Here is a 20,836-nt window from a genome sequence, read left to right as displayed (position 1 = left end):
GTTTTTATATAGCTGGACCGGCTAATGCCTACGAGTCTCTGTGTGTATTCCCCGCTAGCTAGCTAGCTAAGGGCCGGCCATTAGCTAGCTAAGCGGTCGCAGCTTATAACGGCATCCCAACCAACGGCATTGACGCATAAGTGCCTCGCCCACCCACCAGTTAAACCTTCACTGTGTCGGTTTGTACTGTTAGCGTTCTTCTTCTAGCTTCCAGCCACCAGCACAGCCGTTTCCATGTTGAGAGCCATATGGAGGCAATCCCCCAATCATATGCTCCGAATTTGGAATTTAGCAGTGTCACGTTCCCCCCCACCCCACACACACCTGAAATCCAGCCATCTTTTTTTCATATGAATCCCTGTACGCCAGTGAGAAAAGAGGAATAATTGTCTGACACAGTACAGTGTGAAGGGGGCTCACACAGGAACTGGTGTGAGTTTGGCAGACTGACAAGATATAATTGCGACACAGAAGGTAGTCGGTTCTCGGCAGCCACCCAGACAAGATTTTTATTGTCTAAAAGGAAGGATTGTGGGGGTATCCAATCACTTCATCCAACTGTCATCTTCCTCACTTAACTCTTCATCGTCCGCCCAGTCATCTATCATGCCCATCGGCTCAATTTTTTGGAACATCATAATAAGCCCTTTTCTATTTTGAAATACATTATTCTGCTCACATCCACATACTTTGCCACCTCAAAGCACATATACCAGTCATGATTTATAAAATAAATTGTGAAATTGCACAGGAAATTCCAGCCACATAATTACAGCACTTTGAAAAAATAAAAATGTCTTGCAGGGGAAAGAGCCTCAGTGCACCTTATCAATAGAAGCCCACTGCTTTTTTTCTTTTTCATACTGGCACACTGCCACTGCCTCCCCACCCCAGACCTTTCTTTTCTTCCACTTTTGTCTTCCACATCCTCTCTTTCACAGACACTCCAAGAGAGCTAATTGATCCCACTCTACTTCAGAGCCAATTAAACTATAATTCCCAGTAGGCACTTTTTCCCCACTGTGCTTTTTAACATGCAGATTAACCTTCAGAAACACACCGTCTGCTCCCTCTTCCCTCACCTTCCTCCTCTTTTCTTTTTTTCCCCTCTCCCTTTTAAACCCTCAAAGGAAAATCTTTCCCCCCCTCACTGGTAGGAATGCATCTGACCTTTCATACCCCAACGGCCCCCCACAATGGATTGATCCATTTCCTACAAGGTCAGAGGGTGAGATGGATGGCTGGGACGTATCTCACCTATATTTTGAGGGGAAACAGAGCGTTGGCATTTTCCCCTCTCTGAAGTATTGATCTGAGATAGCCTCTTTAGTGGAAGCTCAACCACCAGCCTGTTTTCAAACCTTGCCCAAGGCTTTGACTGATGTCGGCTAGGAGTGATTGTATCTAATTCTATCCCCACTCACACATGAAACAAAAGGCTATGAATGCACAGAAATGCTTATACACACTTACCCCGAAAAGAAATTGTGCAGGTTTGTCAGGAAACTCCATTTGAGTGATCATCCTGTCCGGGCAGAGAGAAGGGCTGTCAGTCTCGGTCATGATATCTCGCAAAGGCAGAATATCTGAGTGTGTGTGGCTGAGGTAGGTAGAAAATGTAAAGTTGGGTGATTTGTAGGTGTCTTCCTGGTGTGATTGTGTGTGTGTGGGTCTTGTCAACGCCTGCATGCTTCTATGGACGAGAGTAAAACTTCCGACAGCCAAAGGGGCCTCTCTTTCCTCCATGCATGGCTAACTTTCTCCCACTGAATAGAATCAATCACACCAGGCCGGCAGCCAAGATATCTCTCACACACCGACACACAGCATGCTCCTCCAATTCCAAGTGATATTTCTGGTGCCCCTCGTCAACATGTTAAGTTTAACATTAAAACACCTAACTTGTGCACCTCTCTTTCCCTCAATTTGACCCACACACTCAACCCCAATTTCCTTTTTCCTTATTCTGTCCCCCCCTCGTCCTCCTCTTCCTTCCATCCATCCTATTGCGTCTCCAGCTGAGCATCCAGGCGAGGTCGGAGGTGATAAAGCGAGCCACCAAAGCCCTGCGCCAGCTGGCTGAGAAGAACAGGAAGAGAGGCGCCGACAGTAGCGCGGGGCAGGAAAGGACGGACCCAGCAGGGATGACTTTTGATGATGCTCTGACACACCTGCGGCAATCGGAGGCCCACCTGGACACCCTGAGCCATGCTTTCATTCTGTCACTCAAAGACAGCCAGCAGGTAGGCCCCATCTGTCGGACTTCAACTGTTACACAGGGAGAAGACTTTTTGCTGTACGTTTGTGGTAAATGACAGGTTAAAAGTTTGCTGCGGTGATTCATCGTTGCGCTTTAGCGATCACTACGTCGAGTGATTAGTTCAAGACATGAATGGTGATTTGTTGGGAAATCAGCTAAATCTGATGGCTTGTGGAAGCCCATTTCCGACACAACCCCAAAAAAATTTCGGAACAAAAAAAACAAAAACAAAATTACGGTTAAAAAAATTAATTAATCGCCTTTTTTTCGTTGACTTGAAAAAAAATTATGAATCGACTTTTTTTTTTCATATTTCCTTGACTTGAAAAAAGTCGCCGAAAAAAAAAAAGTTGATTTAATTTTTTTTTCCTTTTTTTTTGGTCCTAATTTTTTTTTTTTTTTTTCGGCTCCTAATTTTTTTTTTTGTGGCGGAAATGGGTTTCCAAAGAAAACTCATATAATTCCAAAAAAAAAAAAATCATACTCACCTTAAAATAGTTACACAAATAGACCTGGCTGCATTAATAAGATAAACAAAATCATATATTCTTAATTGTTTGACCTTAATACGCATGCTTTCTAAAACTGAAACTTCCTCACGTACTGTGACACACATCTGCAAGGGACGTCTGATTCGTTTGTGTGTCTTTCCTCTTGTTGAGTTACACGTCGATTTATCTAATATCCATTCTACGAAACCCTTTTGATCACGTGCTTTGATACAGACTGTGTATGTGTGTGTGTTTGTGTGTGTGCGTGTTGTGTATTCCTGCTCGACTAAGCTCTCCCCAGCTTCACCGGGACCGCTCATGGATATACATTAATGTAAATCTGCGGGCTGCTGTTTAAAATGAGCCCTGCCATATGGCCGAATGTACAGGATTCACGCCACGCTGTATGTCATTAAGCAAAGTCACTGCCCCACTGTCACCTCCCTGTGGCTCTTTGTGTGTATGTCTGTGTGTGTGCGTGCGTGCGTGTGTGTACAAACAAAATGATTATAGGGCCAGAGAGAGAGGACCTTGTGATCTGGGGAGCCGAGTGTTGCTATGCGACCACGAGGCACCCAAGAAAATGTATCATTTCTGACCCCCACACTGTGCAGGTTTATGATATTTAGCCTGCGATTCGTCCATGCTTAAAAGCATTTACCCTCCATAATGGTGAAGAAGATGCAGGCATTACAAGGCAGAACCAATGCTTAAGTCTCTCTCTCTCACACACACACACACACATACGCAGACCAGCCTGCTCAATGTTTCCTTCTACTAGTGCAGGAAGCGATTATATCCTTAGAGATAGATACAACGGATATAAGTACCAGGAAAGGGCAGATAGGTAGCGAAAGATATATAGAAGGAGCCGCGTAGGCTCCTTTTGGCTACACTGTGGTCATTTATCAAGTGTACGTGACCAGCTGCTGGGAAAAATAGTGTATCGTAAAGGAATCTACCACAGCGCCTTGACCTGCCATTAGGACAGACAGCAAATTACACACTGCAGATATTGTGTAGAAGTACAAGTACAGATCTGTACTACAACCTTCTCATGTTCCTTTGATATTATATGCAATACATCAAATACTGTGCCTGTCATGATTGTGACCATGATTTTTCTTATAAATAATGGTCCTTTTAGCGCGTTTTTTTTAAACTTTTAATTGAAAGCAACAGCAGATTGACGACAGTGAACAAGTGGGAGAGAAGGGTGGGAACTAAAGCACAACGAGGATCCTCCACTAGGTGAAACCTGGGGACATTGAGGTGTTTGATTGGAGTTTGGTACTCCATCTTCTGACTCACAGCTAAACCAGCCATCCTGTGGAGAAGCCTCACATCTGCCACTTGTGTCCTTAATCTCTCTCTCTGTCAGCATCCCTAAACTTGTGCTAACAAGGGAGGATTGGAACAGAGTTTTGAGAGCTTAGTTTTTATCGCGCAGCACCGTCTTCACCTCACCCATATGTCCTTAAATGGCTCTCAAACGGCACTTTACTCTCTGCAAGCGCGGAAAGATCTGTATTTTTCCAAGAGACAACCACAGTCCCAAACTGTATGGCACCTCGGCTTCTGAACATTATCTAAAAAAAAAAAGCTCATCAGTATTCAGCTAGACTTTGATAACCTACTTATGAATATCAAATATCATGAATAAATTATGTCCCTATAACATGAATATCAATGCCCTGTCGATGAATATTACAAGCAGGAGAGGGGACAAAGGCCCCCCCGCCCCTTTTTGTCTGAGTCCAATGCCAACGGTGATTGTGCTTTGACTCGCGTCAACGTCTCGCTCAGAGTGCAGCAGAGAATCAACGAGAGTCAATTGTTTTTCCAATCGCTAGCGCTTTCAGATTGTTTTCTAAAAGTTTGCCATCACCACTTTGTCCTTGTTTCTCGTCTCTTCGCTGGCAGACAGCTGCAGCGAGCAACGGACGTCTTCGAAACACGTCACCCCTCCCAGGTTTTCAATCCTGTGAGCAGCGTACCCGCAGACCGTATTTGCCCAGTGAAACATGTCCAGGCTTTACGAGTCCAGTGTTTCAAGCTCAAGGGCGACCGTTAGCGACAACCAGCTCTTTCTTTGGTTGATGCGATGACGAGCTCCAACCGGACCACTGCTCCTTGTGGCTGCCACTAGCATAAAGGCTTTTTAAGTACAACCACTTCCCATGGTTTTGTTTGTGTATTTTATATATTTGTTTGTTTTCTACTGTTTGGCTTTTTGGCTATTTGTTTGGTTTGGTTGCATTAAATACTTTTGTGGTATGGTCTTTTATGTTTGCCGCCATTCGGGTCCAGTCTATTCTTTGCAAATCTGTTAAAGCGCTTTGTAAACTCTGTTTTTAAAAGTCCTATATAAATAAAGTCATTCTTATTGTTAATATTATTACAATGTTAACTCAGAGATGAGAGTTCTGCCTATATGGAATTAAAATGTATTGGGGGGGGAATTATAAAATATATTCTTTTAAAAAGGAAATATCCTTTAAAATAAACATGGCCGGTCACACACTCACACACACCTACACACACACACACACACACACACACACACACACACACAAAACCAACCAAATGCCATTTTCAACTCTCCAAGCTTTATTTATTGGAAGAGAGGACGAGGAGCAAAGGTGAGCAGGCCAGTAGAGCGAGTGAGCGAGTTCAGGTCAGTGCCACCCTCTGGGTTAATGCCTTCAGAGAGCCGAGCACTCAACTACAAACTCCACTCCCTAAACTTTGTACTTCCTATAACACACTGCACTTCTTTCAATTTGCCCTTCTGTTTTTCCTTTCAATTCCTGCCTTCTTCTTCTTCTTCTTTTTCTTCTTCTTCTTCTTCTTCTTCTTCTTCTTCTTCTTCTTCTGACATGACACATTACTATTTCTATGTGTCTATTTGTCTTTTCTAAATGTTTGTTCAACTTGTATATTGTGCATTTGTCTCGCCCCTCCTGGTCCCTTTTGAAGAGTTTTCCCTGATAGGTTAAAAACTGTTTGCGCTCTTTCACGCCATCTTTTTTTTTTTAATTCTCTCTTCTTCTTCCGTTTCTTCATTCCAGAGGTACGGTGAACTTTATGATTTGTCCAGATCCGAGCGGTCAAAAGTGCACGAGCTGGCCGTCACCATGGCAACTGATGGACAGCCTCTGGAGCGCATCGGAGAGCTCCTGCGCGTGGCGGTCGGACCCCTGGACCTGTCTGTGAAAGCGGTGCTTCATGGCGCGACGGAGGGAGTCGTGGCCGCACTCAGGTAACATCTCTCTCCTTCTTTCCAGACGGTGTACAAACGATCTGCCCATGGAGAGCTCGCACACCGACACAGAGATGCTGAGCGCTCACTGCAACTAAATACTCAGCATTTTTTTCCCAGTTACACGTCTTCGCTTTCTTGCCGAGAGCTAAATGACAAAAAATGGATAACCTCACGTCCGGGGCCCCCCTCGACTGTGGCGCTGGAGCCAGGAGATTAGCTTAGTTTAGCATAGCTTAGCATAAAGAGTGGAAGCTGGGGGTAAAGTGCTGGCCTGCCTTTCTCTTCAGTTCAATAATATACCTACCAGCACCTCAAACGTGCACAAACTCATCAACGTGTTGTTTGAACAACATTATCCAGACAGAAAAAACTAAATGCAAGAGAATAGGAAGTTGTACGGTGATGCAAAAATAAAAATCGCAAGAACGCACAATTAAATGTCTGTGTCTAGATGTCATATGTGTGATATAAACAACACAGTGAAGCTTACTTAATGCCTCACTACCAAATTCTTCACCGTCATCCAGATAACGTCACGACATCCCCTGCTGCCCGTTTCTCTTTTCGTGGCCAACACTGGGTTATAAATCATAAATGGTGTTGCACGTTGATAGGCCCCCTGTTAGCCATGAGGTGTTCGGAAAAGGGTTAATAATAGGACCGGGTTGAGTGAATTACACCGCTGTAGGCTTTTGCACTGTGTGCTACCAAAGATAACGCACACTGTGACAAACCGAACGAAGGCAGGAGGAAAATCAAGTTGTCAGGTCAGTGCATGCTCTTTCATCTCTTTTACATTCACTGTTGAGCCTTGTCAAGCGACATTATCATTGACATGCAGCCCTCTCATACCTATCTTGTATGATTACAAACATATGTATGTACAAATATATATTTTAAATGAATCAAATTAGGAGAAATATCTTTATCCCTCTGCCAAAGCAGGTTTTCTGCCACCCGGCACACAGCACCTACTACCTGATCTCTGCTGGTTATCTCAAAATATTTTGTATGTTGGTCTGCTTTGGGTTCAGCATGTCGGCCGGGAAAATACTGTCATAACAATTGCCTGAAGTGGTGAATTGATTTTACAGTCGCTGCCTGTGGGAGTTGGACTCACAGCATTTTATTGGTGTCTTCTTGCTCACTGCACTCAAAAGGAAAGGCAGCGAGAATGCGGGCCGACATGTCTCGGAGCTGCAAGAGTTCAGGGCACCAGAAAATACTTGGATAGTGTAGGACTTAACATTGGAAAACTACAAAATTGCAGAGGCATAATGGAAGGCTTATCTTCAGAGAAGTATATTTTTCACACTTTTCCTTAATGCTCGTAAAACCTCATGTGCAAACACTGATGGACCAAAGCGCTTTTTTTTTTTTCCTGACGGGGCCAGATATAATATCGGGCCATCTGATTGGCTTGATAAATGAGGGCCAATCGCCTTAATTATATCCCTGCCTCATTTTCCGCTTCTTTATGGCTGCTCAATGGCGCGCATGGTGCAGATAGATGGCACCTGCATTCACACACACACACACACACACACATATACAAACACTTACACACCAGAAGATTCTGGTGCACGGGCCCAGACACTCACACATTTGTGGGCCCAATCCCTGATGAATCGTGTTTTTGCATGCACGCACTTTCCTCCTTTCTCTGATTCATTATCTTCTCATAATTAATGCAGCTTGATACAGCTGTTCCCATCCAGATCTCACTCTGCTCCTGCACTAACACACACACTCAGTCGCTGTGTGTGTGCGCGTGTGCGTGTGTGCGCGTGTGCGTGTGTGCGTGTGTGCGTGTGTGTGTGTGTGTGTGTGAGGTGCAAGACGCACACACAGCCTTATGTATTCACCAGAGGCATTCTTTCCCTTGAACGTGTCACTCTGTTCTTTCATTATGAATATTCCTTAATGCATTCATGCGTGTCTGTGTGTGTGTGTGTGTGTGTGTGTGTGTGTGTGTGTGTGTGTCTGTCTGTCTTCGTGTGTGTGTGTGTGTGTGTGTGTGTGTGTGTGTGTGTGTGTGTGTGTGTGTGTGTGTGTGTGTGTGTGTGCTGTTGCAGGGCTTTCTTGAAGCATTGTGTTTGGCAGGTATGAATGAGCTGGTCTTGTTTTTTGGCTCTCCCGAAGCCTCCAGTCTGCCGCAGCAGGCATACCTGAGCCTCACACTAATGGCCATCTTTTGTATCTGTCATAACTGTTCTGTGTTTGTGTGTCTTTGAAGAGAAAATGTTCATAAGTGGTAAAATGCAATGAAGGAAATGCTGCGTCGTCATTCCAGCTATTGCCAGATCCTGTGGGTGTGTCAATGTGTGTATGTATGTATATATATATATATATATATATATATATATATATATATATATATATATATATATATATATATATATATATATATATATATATATATACACATACACACACACACACACACTATATATGTGTGTGTGTATTGTGTACATGTACATATATATGTGTGAGTGGAGTCGGGGGAAATCACCTTTCCCCCCCCCCCTTTCTGTGAAAAATAGCTCTCCTCTTGCGACATACAGTACACACACACACGCACACGCACGCACACACAGCAGCAGAACCCACAACCACACCAGAAAAGACAAAATTATTATGCTGCAGAAAAATAACACATCACTTTTTCAAAACTCAACTGCTATTGTGTGCCATTAAATCTCATTTGAACCTTATTTGAAAGTACAAACCTCTTTAATCAACGATAAATGATTAAAGTGTTCTGGTGAAACTCACAAACGGGCTCTGTGAGGTTGTAACGATGGAGATGAGTTTAACTGTTTTTCTGTTGCTTCATGTCTCTAGGACTTAATAAATTCATAATGCTTAATTTTCACAAAGCTGTGTTTGATCAAACATTTAATTGCTGCCAGACACGTTTTTAACCAACACCGTGCCGGAGCAGAGCGCCTTTGATTATTTCCTTTCCCTCAGTGGTCATTTGATAACTGCATCTTAATTAGGGTATTATGCAAAATGATTGTGGTGATATGGTTTGTTTTTCAGTGGAGACCCAGACGCCCTGACAAATTACCCACAACCCCTCAGGGTCCTGGAGGCCATGGTGACCGCTGTGCACAATAATGTCCAGAGTGGGTAGGTTACACACACACACATACACACACACACACACACACACACACGAGCGCGCACACACACTTCGGTCAGATATTAATCAAACACGCTACAAAAATGTTCAAATGTTTAAAAACCTTTAATCATCACCCGCTGAGTGTCAAAAACCAGTCAAATGTCTGTTTGCCACTCAAATCAACTAGAGGCCAATCTGTATGCTCGCTTTATTTATGAGATGACAAGATTCGGCATAGCGTGGTGACCACCAGCCAAACAGATCAAAGTAAAACGATCCGAGACTAAATGACTCCTCATCGTCAGTGTAGTTGTGCCCATGAAATCCATTGTTTAGCAGAAATATTCTATCGAGTAATCGAAAAGACAAAAATAAGGAGCAAATCCTAACATTTGGGAAGCTGAAACCAGGGAAGTTTTAAAAAAATAAAACAAATTACTTCAATCAAAAAAAGTTGCCAATAATAAGAACTAATGTGTTCTAGCTAGAGTAACATTGTTAAAGTGTTACAAAAGCAACACTTTTAGAAGTAAAAAAAACTCTAAATGTGTTCTTATTATTATTTTTCTGCCTTTCATACCTTTTCCTATCTGCAAGTGTGCCACCAGAAGAAAAGAAAAAGCCGGTGATTTGAACACACAGTGCGACGTGAACCACTGCGTGTGAATGCATGAACGCGCGGAAGAGGCAACAATATTCTCTGTATCGACAGAAAGTATGAGGGCATCTTCCGGTTGGGGATAAAAAAAAACAACCACAATGTCAGGCAAAAAGATAATAAAAAGCTAAGAGGCAATGCTGGTCTGTCATACAATGTTATTGGTCAGGATATTGTTGTCTTAGAAACATATCCTGGGATGACACATTTCTCAGCGCCAGAGAAGAAAACGCAATATGAACGCACGCCTCCTGACAATAACTACCGCCACTGCATCTGTAGTGAATTGCAATAAACTTGATCTTAAAGAAGTCCAAGAAAATAAACCTAGAAGCTCCTAAACACTTGATAACATCAGAGACAAACCTTCTCCCCCTCCCCTCCCCGTCTATTTCTGTCTCTTTATCTCGGCCTCACTCGGCATGTCTGACCGCCGTCCGTCTCGCCGTCTTCCCTCAGCGACAGCGCGGTGACTTCAGACGACCTCCTGGCTTGGCTGCATCCGTTCTGCGGCGACGCGGCGTTCCCCGTTCGGCCTCGCATCGACGTGCTGCACATCCTGGAGAGTAACTTCAGCCTCCGGGACAGCGACGTCCGTCTTCTGCTGCTCTACAGAACGCAGGCGGTTCTCAAAGACAGAGAGGTAAACACGCCCTCGAACCTGCCGCGACTTTAAGAGACGTGGAGGACACGTTACTAAACGTGTTAGAAAACAACTTTACACCTCTGGTACTGGATGTGAAGGAGGCTACGGATGTCTGGATATTTTTGTTTCACTTTTCTCCAAGGTCATAACATGGAACCCTGGGCCGTGCATTTTGAGAAGGTGCTCAGGATTGAGGGCAGAGGGAACAGACAAGTGGACAACAGGGTAGAAATAGAGTGGCGAATATTTAAAGAGGATGGAGAAGTTACTGGCTCATCCCATCTTGAAACATATGACTGTTGACATATACATTCCCACGATGTAACATTATGGGCTTTGAACTGTAAAAGAGGTGGTGTTCATATTTACCTCAAAGAAACTGAGTTTAGTTTTTGAAGAATATTATTCACTAATGCCTTTGCCGACATTCCTAACTGTTTTTCATTTGCCACAGTTGTCGAAATCCTTTGCAGACAGTATATTTGGAGAATCAGTAAAGGATTAGACAAATATGTGCATTTGAAAATCATATTAATTGGCAGTATGTGCCTGTATTTCACAAGAAATTAGACACACTCAACATATGTACCGCTCTTGAATTGATCTCTTTTTTAAATATAATATAATTCTACTCGAATTATCTTCTTCTTGAGGGGGGAATTCACATTGCAAGTGCGTTAATCCAGGATCTTTCCATCTAACTAATTGAGATGAATGTTTTTGTTTGACTATACGTAAGCCAACACATAAGTGCTGGTAAGCATTCTTAAATCCTCTGTATATTTGGGGTAGTGTTTAATATAAGATGCATACAATTTCTGCTTTCAAACATGCCGTGTGTTTGCCCGAGCGTGTGTTTGAAAGTTTGGATCTGCCTCCTTCCCTTCTCCCTCCCCCCCCTCCCATCTCCCCGGTGTCACCTACCATCGAGCGGCTCGTCATTAAGCTTCCTGACTGACTAATTAATGACCCGAGCTGGTCAATTAATGTGTAAATGTATGCGCGCAGCCGTGGGCCATTGTCAGCGCAGGTAGACAGGTGTGTGGGCTCGGACTCTTATACTAATTGGGTGCACTCCCGACATTTGGCAAGCTCTGAAGAAACACACACAGACACAGACACAGGCGGGCGCCCACGTGCCCTCTTAAGGGAGTGTACATCCAAGGGATCAGTTAATTAATCGTGTTAAAGATGAATCAACTTCATCTGAAACGAGTCTCTTGCTCCTGCAGCGAGACTCGTTTCAGATGGAGTGCCACTTTTTCTTGTGTTTCTCCCCGAGGCAACCAAAAGGCCTTACGATGTGTGAACGGGCTTTTTTTTGTCGCCAAATGTGCCATTTCAATTTTGATTAGCCTTAATTTCTTCGCAGTTGATAATATTTCCCGTGTCCACGTGTGCGCTGAAACACGCATTTAAAGCCTTTGCTCGTACTCCTAATTGGGGTGACACTTGTCTCCCGCTGGCTGACGCGCCCTGCTAAAAGCGGCGGCGCGGTAATCATGTTGGCTCGGCTGGTACCGCCCGTGAGCCGTGAGCCGTGCTGGCGCTGGCGTCGGTGCCCCGAGGCCACGCCCCGGGACCTGGTGGTGTCCTATAGGCTGACCTCGTCACGTCGGCTTGGAAGCAGAAAGAGAGAAGGAAGAAATGGAGACACACACACACACACACGCACACAAACCGTTGTATCTGTCTTTCACTGCGTACCTATGAGATGTTGGAGCGTTCCCAAAAACATCCCCAGTACCTCAACAGTTAACTAGCGCTCGACCAATGCTGAAAAGAATTGATTTTTTTATAAATGTCAGACGTTGCTCGATGGTTCAGGGCACCTGACCTTTGTGGCGTCAGCTTACCTGCACTTGAACCTAACTACATTAACAAGGTGAGGTGAGTCCAGTTAGGCAGGGAGGTTTGACGTACTTGTGATTCCTTTATATGCTTTATACGCTCGTACAGAGACGTTTTCTTCCATGCAGTGCACACACGCACACACACACTCACACACACACGCGCACGCGTACACACACTCATACACAAACAGACTGCCTGCCGGGATATCCATGACAACCGGGCTGTCAAACGACAGTTTGTGAGTGAAACTGTTCCAGAAGTATGTTTAAGTTCCTCTTATCTTTTCCTTTCCGCCGCTGGCCGTTTGTTGTTCTGACAAAGGCGTCTGATTAACACTGGCGTCTGCGATCAAAGGCAGCTGTAAAATAGCTCTATGCACACACACACACACACACACACACACACACACACACACACACACACACACACACGCTCAGGTGTACAGACATTTCCATGCATTTAGATATATGTACATATACTCACACTGTCTGTAGAAAATGTTTTGATCTTAGAAATGAATCTCTCTCTCTCTCTCTCGCTCTCTCTCTCTCTCTCTCTCTCTCTCTCTCTCTCTCTCTCTCTCCTTCTGATGTGCAACTAGAGAAGTCCTCTCTTTGTATTTCCTCCTGGCCTTCTTTCCTCAATATCAACAATACCAAAATACTACTAATGAATCAAAAGACACGTATTTCACGCCATTCATTTTGTATTTTAAAAATGAAACTAATACCTGAAACGTTGTTTTTTTTTTAAATTAGGATGAAACTACAGGTTTTCTTTTAAGAAAAGTTTTTTCATGAATTGAATCGTTATCCAGGATCAAAATTGCTGTCATTTATCTTTTTTAATATGCTACAAATCAGCCTGGTTTATTTGGGGGATTTTGGTCTGTTTTGACAATGTGCGATTACAGCAGCAGCTAAGCTGACCCTGACGGTTGACCCCTAGAGCGAACACGCAGGAAGAAAATACAACAGGACAAACAGTCATATGACTTAAAGGACTAACTACTGATGTGGATTCATTAATATTTGCTCAGGCTGGAAGTTGGCAGCTTGTCCAAAATAAGCTTGACCAAAATAAGCTAAGCTAAACTAATCAGCCAATGCCGGCTGTAGCATCATAGTTACCGCACAGATATGAGAGTGGTATTCATGCAGTATGGACCGTATGTAAATAATGCACTAAATATGTCAGTCTCTGATTGTTGCCGCTAACAAGCTGTCTGATAAGCTGCCATCATGCTTTCACATCTCTAACACTAGGACTTGCAGCCGGCTCTGGTGCTTGTGCATCAGGATCACCGGGGACTAATTTAAACCACCTCATGTAAACCTGCAGAGCTTTTGGGCCACCGGGGAGGAAGACACGGCCCTGACACGGTTTAAGCTCGTATGCAAGCGTCAGCAAACCTTTTGCCTCCAGTTTCACAAAGCAGCATTAGCATTCATTCATATTGAGTAATGTCTCTGGCTACGTCCATTATTAACTCCCCTTTTTTCCCCGCTTTTTGCTGCTTAATTCTCCGCAGTATTCAAAGGTAGTTCTGCAGAATGTAGCTTATAGTGGGGTCGTGGGCCGAGAAACCAAAACTATGGACTGAAAGATGCGCACAGCTGAGGTGAACTTTCACATTACAGCTAAAAAAAATATATATTTTAGCTGCTTTAAGTACAGTCTTACGATCCGTCGTCCATCCACGACCTAAAGCTGATAATCCTGGAACCAATGCTATCTGATTGAGGTCGCCGGTCAATCGCAGGGCATGTTCTTGTGTTACATGGGTGTTTTTCAATAATCCAGATATATAATTTACATAGGTATTATGTGTGCAATCTAAATTTGCATATTTTGGGACAGTATCTCTGATAATCACAGTTGATTTAGTTCAAAGATCATTGGTTCTGCAGCTCTCTCTCTCTCTCTCTCTCTCTCTCTCTCTCTCTCTCTCTCTCTCTCTCTCTCTCTCTCTCTCTCTCTCTTGTTTGCCAGTCTCCTGATAACCCGCTTGCCTGAGTTTCAAGGCTGCATTGTGTATTCTTACAGATCTGATTCACTTACTGTGTAACCCTCCATCCTTGCCTCATTGCCTTATGCGCACACCTCTTTGACAGTACCTCAAGAAATCCTCAGATCCTCGCGGTCTGTCAGGATCTGAAAAGTCTTGTGTTCTTTTCACATTGGCTGTCCGAGCCTCCTCGTCCCTTCTGCCTTGCCTGCACCTGCTGTCTGCATGTTTCTGTCCACGCCTCCTCACCCATACACATTGGCAGTGTTGGTATAATACACCCAAACAGACAAAACATGCGTGCATTTCAGCACGCCGGCCTGTGAAAGGACCAGACATATGTTATTATGACGGATGCCGTTTAGCCCAGTGTTGTCCAGACCGGGTCAGGCTGGGCCGTGTCAGTGAAAAGGCCACTGGATGATGCAAAGCCGCTGCCTCACACACACACACACACACCCAGCAATGATGGATCAGAGGGAAACGAGAGGGAAAGAATTAGAGAGAGGAGGCGAATAATGATGGATCAGAAACGGACTCCGAGAGAGAACGATTCAGAGATGATATGGAAACGGATAAAGAGAACAAGAGGTTACCGTTCCGATACATCATCCTTCCTCCCTCCAGCAGCCTCACAACACACTACTCGGGCACAGAGGCGCCTAAAAAGGGAGGAATTAATGAGTCCAATTGAAATGCTGACATTTAGGTAGTAGTGAGGCGTGGGGTGGGGGGGGGTGATGTGGAGGGAGGGTGTAGGAGGTGAAGCTCGGAGATAGATTTTGTGCCTTCATTTTGAATGATTAGTCATAACAGCAGGGCATCCAAATGTCACCACTGTCAGCATTAGAGGGCCTTTTTTTGTCTGTGTGTGTAGACTGCGTTTGGCCTTTTTATGTTACTAATAACAATATACTTGGGGTAATTTGTTTATCGCGCCTCACAGACAGAGAGGTGACTATCACTTCTTACACATCAGGTGTCCCTACGTGCTGGTTAATGTGAAGCCCACTCTGCGGAGTCCTTCAAGTGGGAAGATAGTCATCATTATGCCAAATCCCATCGCAGTGCAGCCATTGATGCCCACATCAGGGTTGCAACACACAGACACACACACACACGTATAACTACACACGCGTCCGGGAGCCCGGACATTTCGTCAAGGTCTTCACACCTGTGCGCATTCTAAATCTTGCGGGGCAGAGGGGAAGGTTGTGAGGTGTGCGTGTGTGTGTGTGTCTGTGTCTGTGTCTGTGTGTGCGTATGGTTGAAAAGTCCTCATCTGAGCTCATCAACAGTGATAGCTGATTCATGCGACATGCTCCCGCTGTCCGTGTCATGGATCATTTGCTGTGACACGCTGTTTTGGTCTTGTGTTGTTTGGCCTTGCGGAGCGCCGTCTATCTAATATGGATGAGCAGAGCGGAGCTGTGTAGTCACTGTAGAGCGAGCTCCTACTTGACTTTCCTGAGGCGCATTCTTTGTTTATTTATTTCTCGTTTCCCCTTTAAAAAATGTCTTGTGCTTATTTTATTTTTTTTCCTCCTGCGATTCCCAGAAAATGTTGCTGATGGTTTGATTTATCAAGGCGGAGATTTTGAGTTTAACTAACACATCCCATTTATTCCCAGAGGTATGGACTTTTCCCCATTTTTGTATTCTCATTTCAGATCAACGTCTCTACTTTGGACATATTCAACATGTGAGCACTCTGTATACTTACAATACTTTCGCATAATACTCCACGTTATTCTTCTTTTTTAATCCTTCTCTCTCCTAGTTTACCATTCCACCCTTGATTCCTTTGCTCTTGTTTGTCTTTTCTGTTGGAAAAGAAAGGATGCTGACTCATTTTGCATGCACCAATTAAGCAGAAAATTACAGCATGCCCCCTTTTCTGGACACAATGCAAAAGGGGCGGAGCGTTTGTGTGCATGCACACAGAGAGATTGACTGTGCATTGGTATACAGTCCACATAGACATGGTTGTGTCGTACATGAGGTAGTACTAGCCGAAATAACATTTTTTTTTATGAGCATATATATATGTACTGCGTGATCTCCCCTCCTGCCAGAGCGTAACAAATCCACTCCACCTGTCGTGTATTAAGTAGTAAGGCCACAGTTTGAAGTGTTGAAACCCACAGTGAAGATAAGCCTGAGCCCGTCCACACGTCAAACTGAAAGAAGACAACAAGAGCTGCGCAGGAGCCGCGGCGTATTTATCATATGACAGGAAAAACAAACGGAAACATAATTGGGGCTTGTTGTTGGTTAACAGAACGATGGGTTTCCTCTGCGGCCCGGACAGTGTTCGACGGGTGGATGGGCTGTCTCGGTCCAGTGTTTTTAAAAAAGTTGAAAAATGTCGGGAGAACTTTCAGGATTTCGTCCCACCAGGGATTGTCGGGGTGGAAAAAAAAAATGACGGAGCTTAGCCGAGGTGAAGGCCAGGTGGAGAGGAGAAGCCGGACATGGAAGCTGAGAGAGATTTGTTAGATGAAAGTGAATGAGCCTGGACTGGAGGGAGAGGGTTGTACAAGACGAGAGAGGAGAGGAGAGTCTGTTTCCAAGGAGATAAATAATAAATGTGATGCCGTTGAGGCTGCTATCTAATGGCCACAGTCTAATGCAACAGGTCAGGGGGTCGCTGGCGTGATAGCCGAGCCTCAGCTATAACTCCACGTGTTTTGGCGGCGTTTATCTTTCCCTCTCAGATCGACCCTCGGCACCCGAAAACTTTATTCAAGCTCCTTTTTTTTTTATTATTATTATTTCACTTTTTGTCTTTTTTTTTCTTGAACTTTGAGCCAGGAGAGGAGAGCACAGCGCTTTGTCATCTCGGTGGGATAGTTGATGATGCAGTCAGAAAACACCAGACAGGAGGCGGCGCTGTAAAAGTAAACAAGAAAAGGCGGGGACATGGAGAAGGGAGAGACAGGCGAGGAAATAAAAGAGCCCGAGGACAAATGCAGTGAGAGGAGAGAGGGCAGCACGGAGCCAGAAGAGAAGGAGGGAGAAAGACGGCACAATCTGAGATGAAGTGCGGGCACTCATGCGCCATTATCTTTTTTTTTTTTTGGCAAGCGCTCCGCTGCTCTGTAGCACCTGGTTAAGGCTTTACTTCAACGGGTTTGATCCAGCCTGAGCACAAGGGAAGAGTGTGTGTGTGTGTGTGTGTGTGTGTGTGTGCGTCCCTCCTGCGTCCACTCATGAAGTACTGCAAGTTGTGCGTTTGTGTGTCGAGCCATGTGTGCTGCTTGTTGTGCGCTACATCATTTAGCTTCCTCCCTTCTCCTTGGCCTTCGTCCCACCTTGAATATTCATCAGTGCCTATAGCGTGCATGATTAAGAAGAGGTTGGAGTCACAAATGGGTTTCATATTCAAATGCACCGTAAAGGCTGCTCGTGCACGGGTGCTTGACATTGATGTGTGGCGCTGCGGCGTCATGTCAAGCAGGTACGTGTGTGTGTGTGTGTGTGTGTGTGTGTGTGTCAAGCTACACGCTCGTTGTTTCCTCCCTGCCTTGATCTTCTCTTTCTTTCTAACCACTCCCCCTCCCGTGTTTTGTCTTCTGAGCTCCCCCTGTCTCTTATCTTCCTCTTCCTCTCCTGAGGCGTGTACCATTATGTATACCCGGGTGTCATGTTACACAACGTGGCTCTACTCTCAGACGCAATGGAGAAAGAGAGAGCGAGCAAGAAAAAGCGTAACAAATAGGGGGAGAGGTTTTCGAGAAGCTGTATTTGTTTGTCATCGCACTCCCCTTGCCATGTCATACTTTGCATGCACAACTGTGTGTGTGTGTGTGTGTGTCTGTGTTTGTGTGTTTGTTCTCTCCGGGCGCGCCTGTCTTTATCTTTGCGCCTGTGTTTCCTCTGCATGTTTTATGTGTTTCACTTTCAAGCCGTAATAAACTCCCCAGCCCCCCACAGGCCCCGAGGCTTTGCCCTTTTGGTGTTTGCTTCTCTTTGCTCTCATTTTGTCTGAAACCTGCACTCTCTTATCGCGCCCCGTTCACTTTCTCGGCGTCGCTCATTCGCTCCCTTGTCCCGTCCGCCTCTCCCTCTCTCCCTCTCTCCGTCTCTCTCTCTCGCTCTCTCGCTCTCTCCCCTTGTGAAGTGTGCGACCTCTGCAACTTTATTCTGCCCGTCGCTGGGGACGTTAGCCGGAGCGGGTCAATGAATATTGATGAGCTCGTTCAGAGCGCACTCAGTAAAGGCCAGACACGGAGATCTCCGGCTCCCATGGCTCCACCAGCACTCCCAGTCCGACACACTGACGTGCCCACATCCCGTGTTTTCCCCCGCTCCCTTGCCTCCCTCTCCTTCTCAGGTCAAGGACTGAGATAATTACCAAGTCACAGAGAAGATTATCAGGCAGGTTTGTTGATGGGGGCAAAAGTTCAGCTGTGTTTTATTAACGGCTCATACGAATTCAGGAAGAAAGAATGCTTCTTTGACTCGACTCAGAAAGGCTAACGCTCTCATCAGCTCCATTACCTTGTTCGGATTGCCGGGTGCAGTGTCGCACGTGACGCGGATATTTTTAAGTAGACGGGGTTTCTCAAGTTGAAAACAAAGTTTTAGTCAAAGATAATGCCTAGGCTTTTTGTTGTTGTTGTTGTTGTTGTTAGTAACCAACTGGTGTGATTAATGCAAGCAGTCAATTACAGTCACGGTGTTACTAAAACCTTTGCAGTGTCGAGGTTACCCTGTTTTAATGCTTGTAGTTTTCTTGTCTGACATGCTGCCCTTCGAAGCAAGCAAAAAAAAGTCTTTGCGTCCAACAATTTATATGAACAGTATTGGTGATTGTTTATCAAAAATGTCTTTGTGTATATGTTTTGTAAAAACCCCAATTATAACCAAAATATTGAGGGATTTTGGTTAAAGATAAAGTGATATTTGATTTTCTTCAGTCCCAATGTCATCTCAGCTTTTCACTCTGAATCCATGCATTTCGGTGTATTTTAGCTACCTGTTGAAATGTAGTAAACTGTAAATAACTTTATTACACAAAACAAACAAAATATAATATGAGCTATAACGTGTGAATATTCAAAACAAAGTTTATTAAGTGCATATATAATATAGTGCAGGTTCTATGTGAATGATTTAAGGGTAAATAATCAGCCTTAAAGTGATTAAATGTATTTTTTATTAATTAATTAATCAAAACCTCCATCAACATAAGTTACCAGGTCGTTGGACAAATTTAAACCCTTATATTATGGCTTTTGGAGGTAGTATACTGTCTATGTGAATAAGTAAAAATTGGAGGGTGGCGCTACGGGTCAAATAATCCCTCACCATCGAAGATTGCTGTTGGCGTTTGGGTCAAGAAATCAAATCCATCATAAAAAAAAATCAATTCCTCTTGTGGAACTGACGATCACAACATTTTAACATCAAGTAATGTACAGCAAAAAGTGTAAAACCGCCAGAAAACACTTACCTGAAGACAAATATGGCAACCTGACATTAAATGATGAAGTTGACCCTGGAGCATTTTCCACGCCGTGATATTTAATAAAACGCGCTATCCTCCATTTATCCTGCTAATCTGATGGAAAGGTGGGAATGATGGCGCTCACCCCCATGATTGGCAGCGGTAATAAGATGTGACGAGCGCGAGCGAGGGAGCTGTCATGGCAGCCGGTGACGGTCGCGCCGATCATTAACCTGTCTACCACAGTGTTAAAGCACAGAGGTGATGATTTGTTTACCGCATACTTTTGACGAGTCCGCCACAGGGTCGGCTCCTGGCACTCACGAGGACGCGACATGTGTTCTAGGGCTGCGTGTGTGTGTGTGTGTGGCGTGTTGTGCGATAACTGGTGTGCAAGTTGTGCTTTAGTTCGGTGTGTCCTGAGTGGTACTGACAGTATGAGTGAGTGTAGTGCCTGTTAACATGTGTCCCTGTGTCATTTCTACACAGGCAATAGCAATAGAAATAATATAAGTCCTTTTCCATTACATTGGTGTTTCATGTCAGTTCCATTCTATTACTGTGTTGTTTTGAAGCAATCAATGCTGGATTTAAGATGAGGAAATGTCCTCACCACTCGCTAGTTTCAAGTCTTCTTCATGAAGTATGCTGAAAGGCAAGGCTTCTTTGTGAATGATAGCTTGCTGGCGCTGTTGAAGAGTTGACTTTTTTTCAGTTCATAACAGTCAATTGTAACATTTTGGTTGCCTAAAAATGTCTTATACAGCATTCAGTTGCCCCACCCTTTTTATGTCTCTTCTGGTAACAAAAACAAAACAAAATGGCGATTGGTTGAAAGCCGAACTCGAGGCTTCAAAACCGCAGTTCTTTTATTTAATGTAATGATTAAGTTTGCATGCCCAGCACATACATATACTTTTAGCCTGTAGCCATCCTCCATCTGGTCTCTGTATCCTATCAGACAGATGGAGAGGCTGAGCTCTCACTGTGAACTCCTCCCTAAACTGAACCTCTGATAAGAGTTATTAATGTTAAATATTCAACAAACGTCAACTCAGTGCTTGACCAACAG

The 20,836-nt window shown here is 44.3% G+C and overlaps 1 protein-coding gene across 2 annotated transcripts in view; it reads left to right on the top strand.

Annotated features, from left to right (window-relative positions):
• The window catches only part of nbas (NBAS subunit of NRZ tethering complex), a 138,929-nt gene that overhangs the window by 93,827 nt on the left and 24,266 nt on the right, over positions 1 to 20,836 (top strand). For both annotated transcript variants that reach the window (XM_068577120.1, XM_068577119.1), the window contains 4 exons: positions 2,019 to 2,243; positions 5,823 to 6,013; positions 9,062 to 9,151; positions 10,264 to 10,447. In XM_068577120.1, coding sequence (XP_068433221.1) covers positions 2,019 to 2,243; positions 5,823 to 6,013; positions 9,062 to 9,151; positions 10,264 to 10,447 — 690 coding nt within the window. The remainder of the gene's footprint in view (positions 1 to 2,018; positions 2,244 to 5,822; positions 6,014 to 9,061; positions 9,152 to 10,263; positions 10,448 to 20,836) is intronic.

Source organism: Clinocottus analis, unplaced genomic scaffold (genome assembly GCF_023055335.1).
Source record: "Clinocottus analis isolate CAN_PGR_092001 unplaced genomic scaffold, fCliAna1.0.p SCAF_15, whole genome shotgun sequence".
In the NCBI taxonomy this organism is placed as follows: Eukaryota; Metazoa; Chordata; class Actinopteri; order Perciformes; family Cottidae; genus Clinocottus; species Clinocottus analis.
This window is presented reverse-complemented; position numbering and strand designations above follow the sequence as displayed.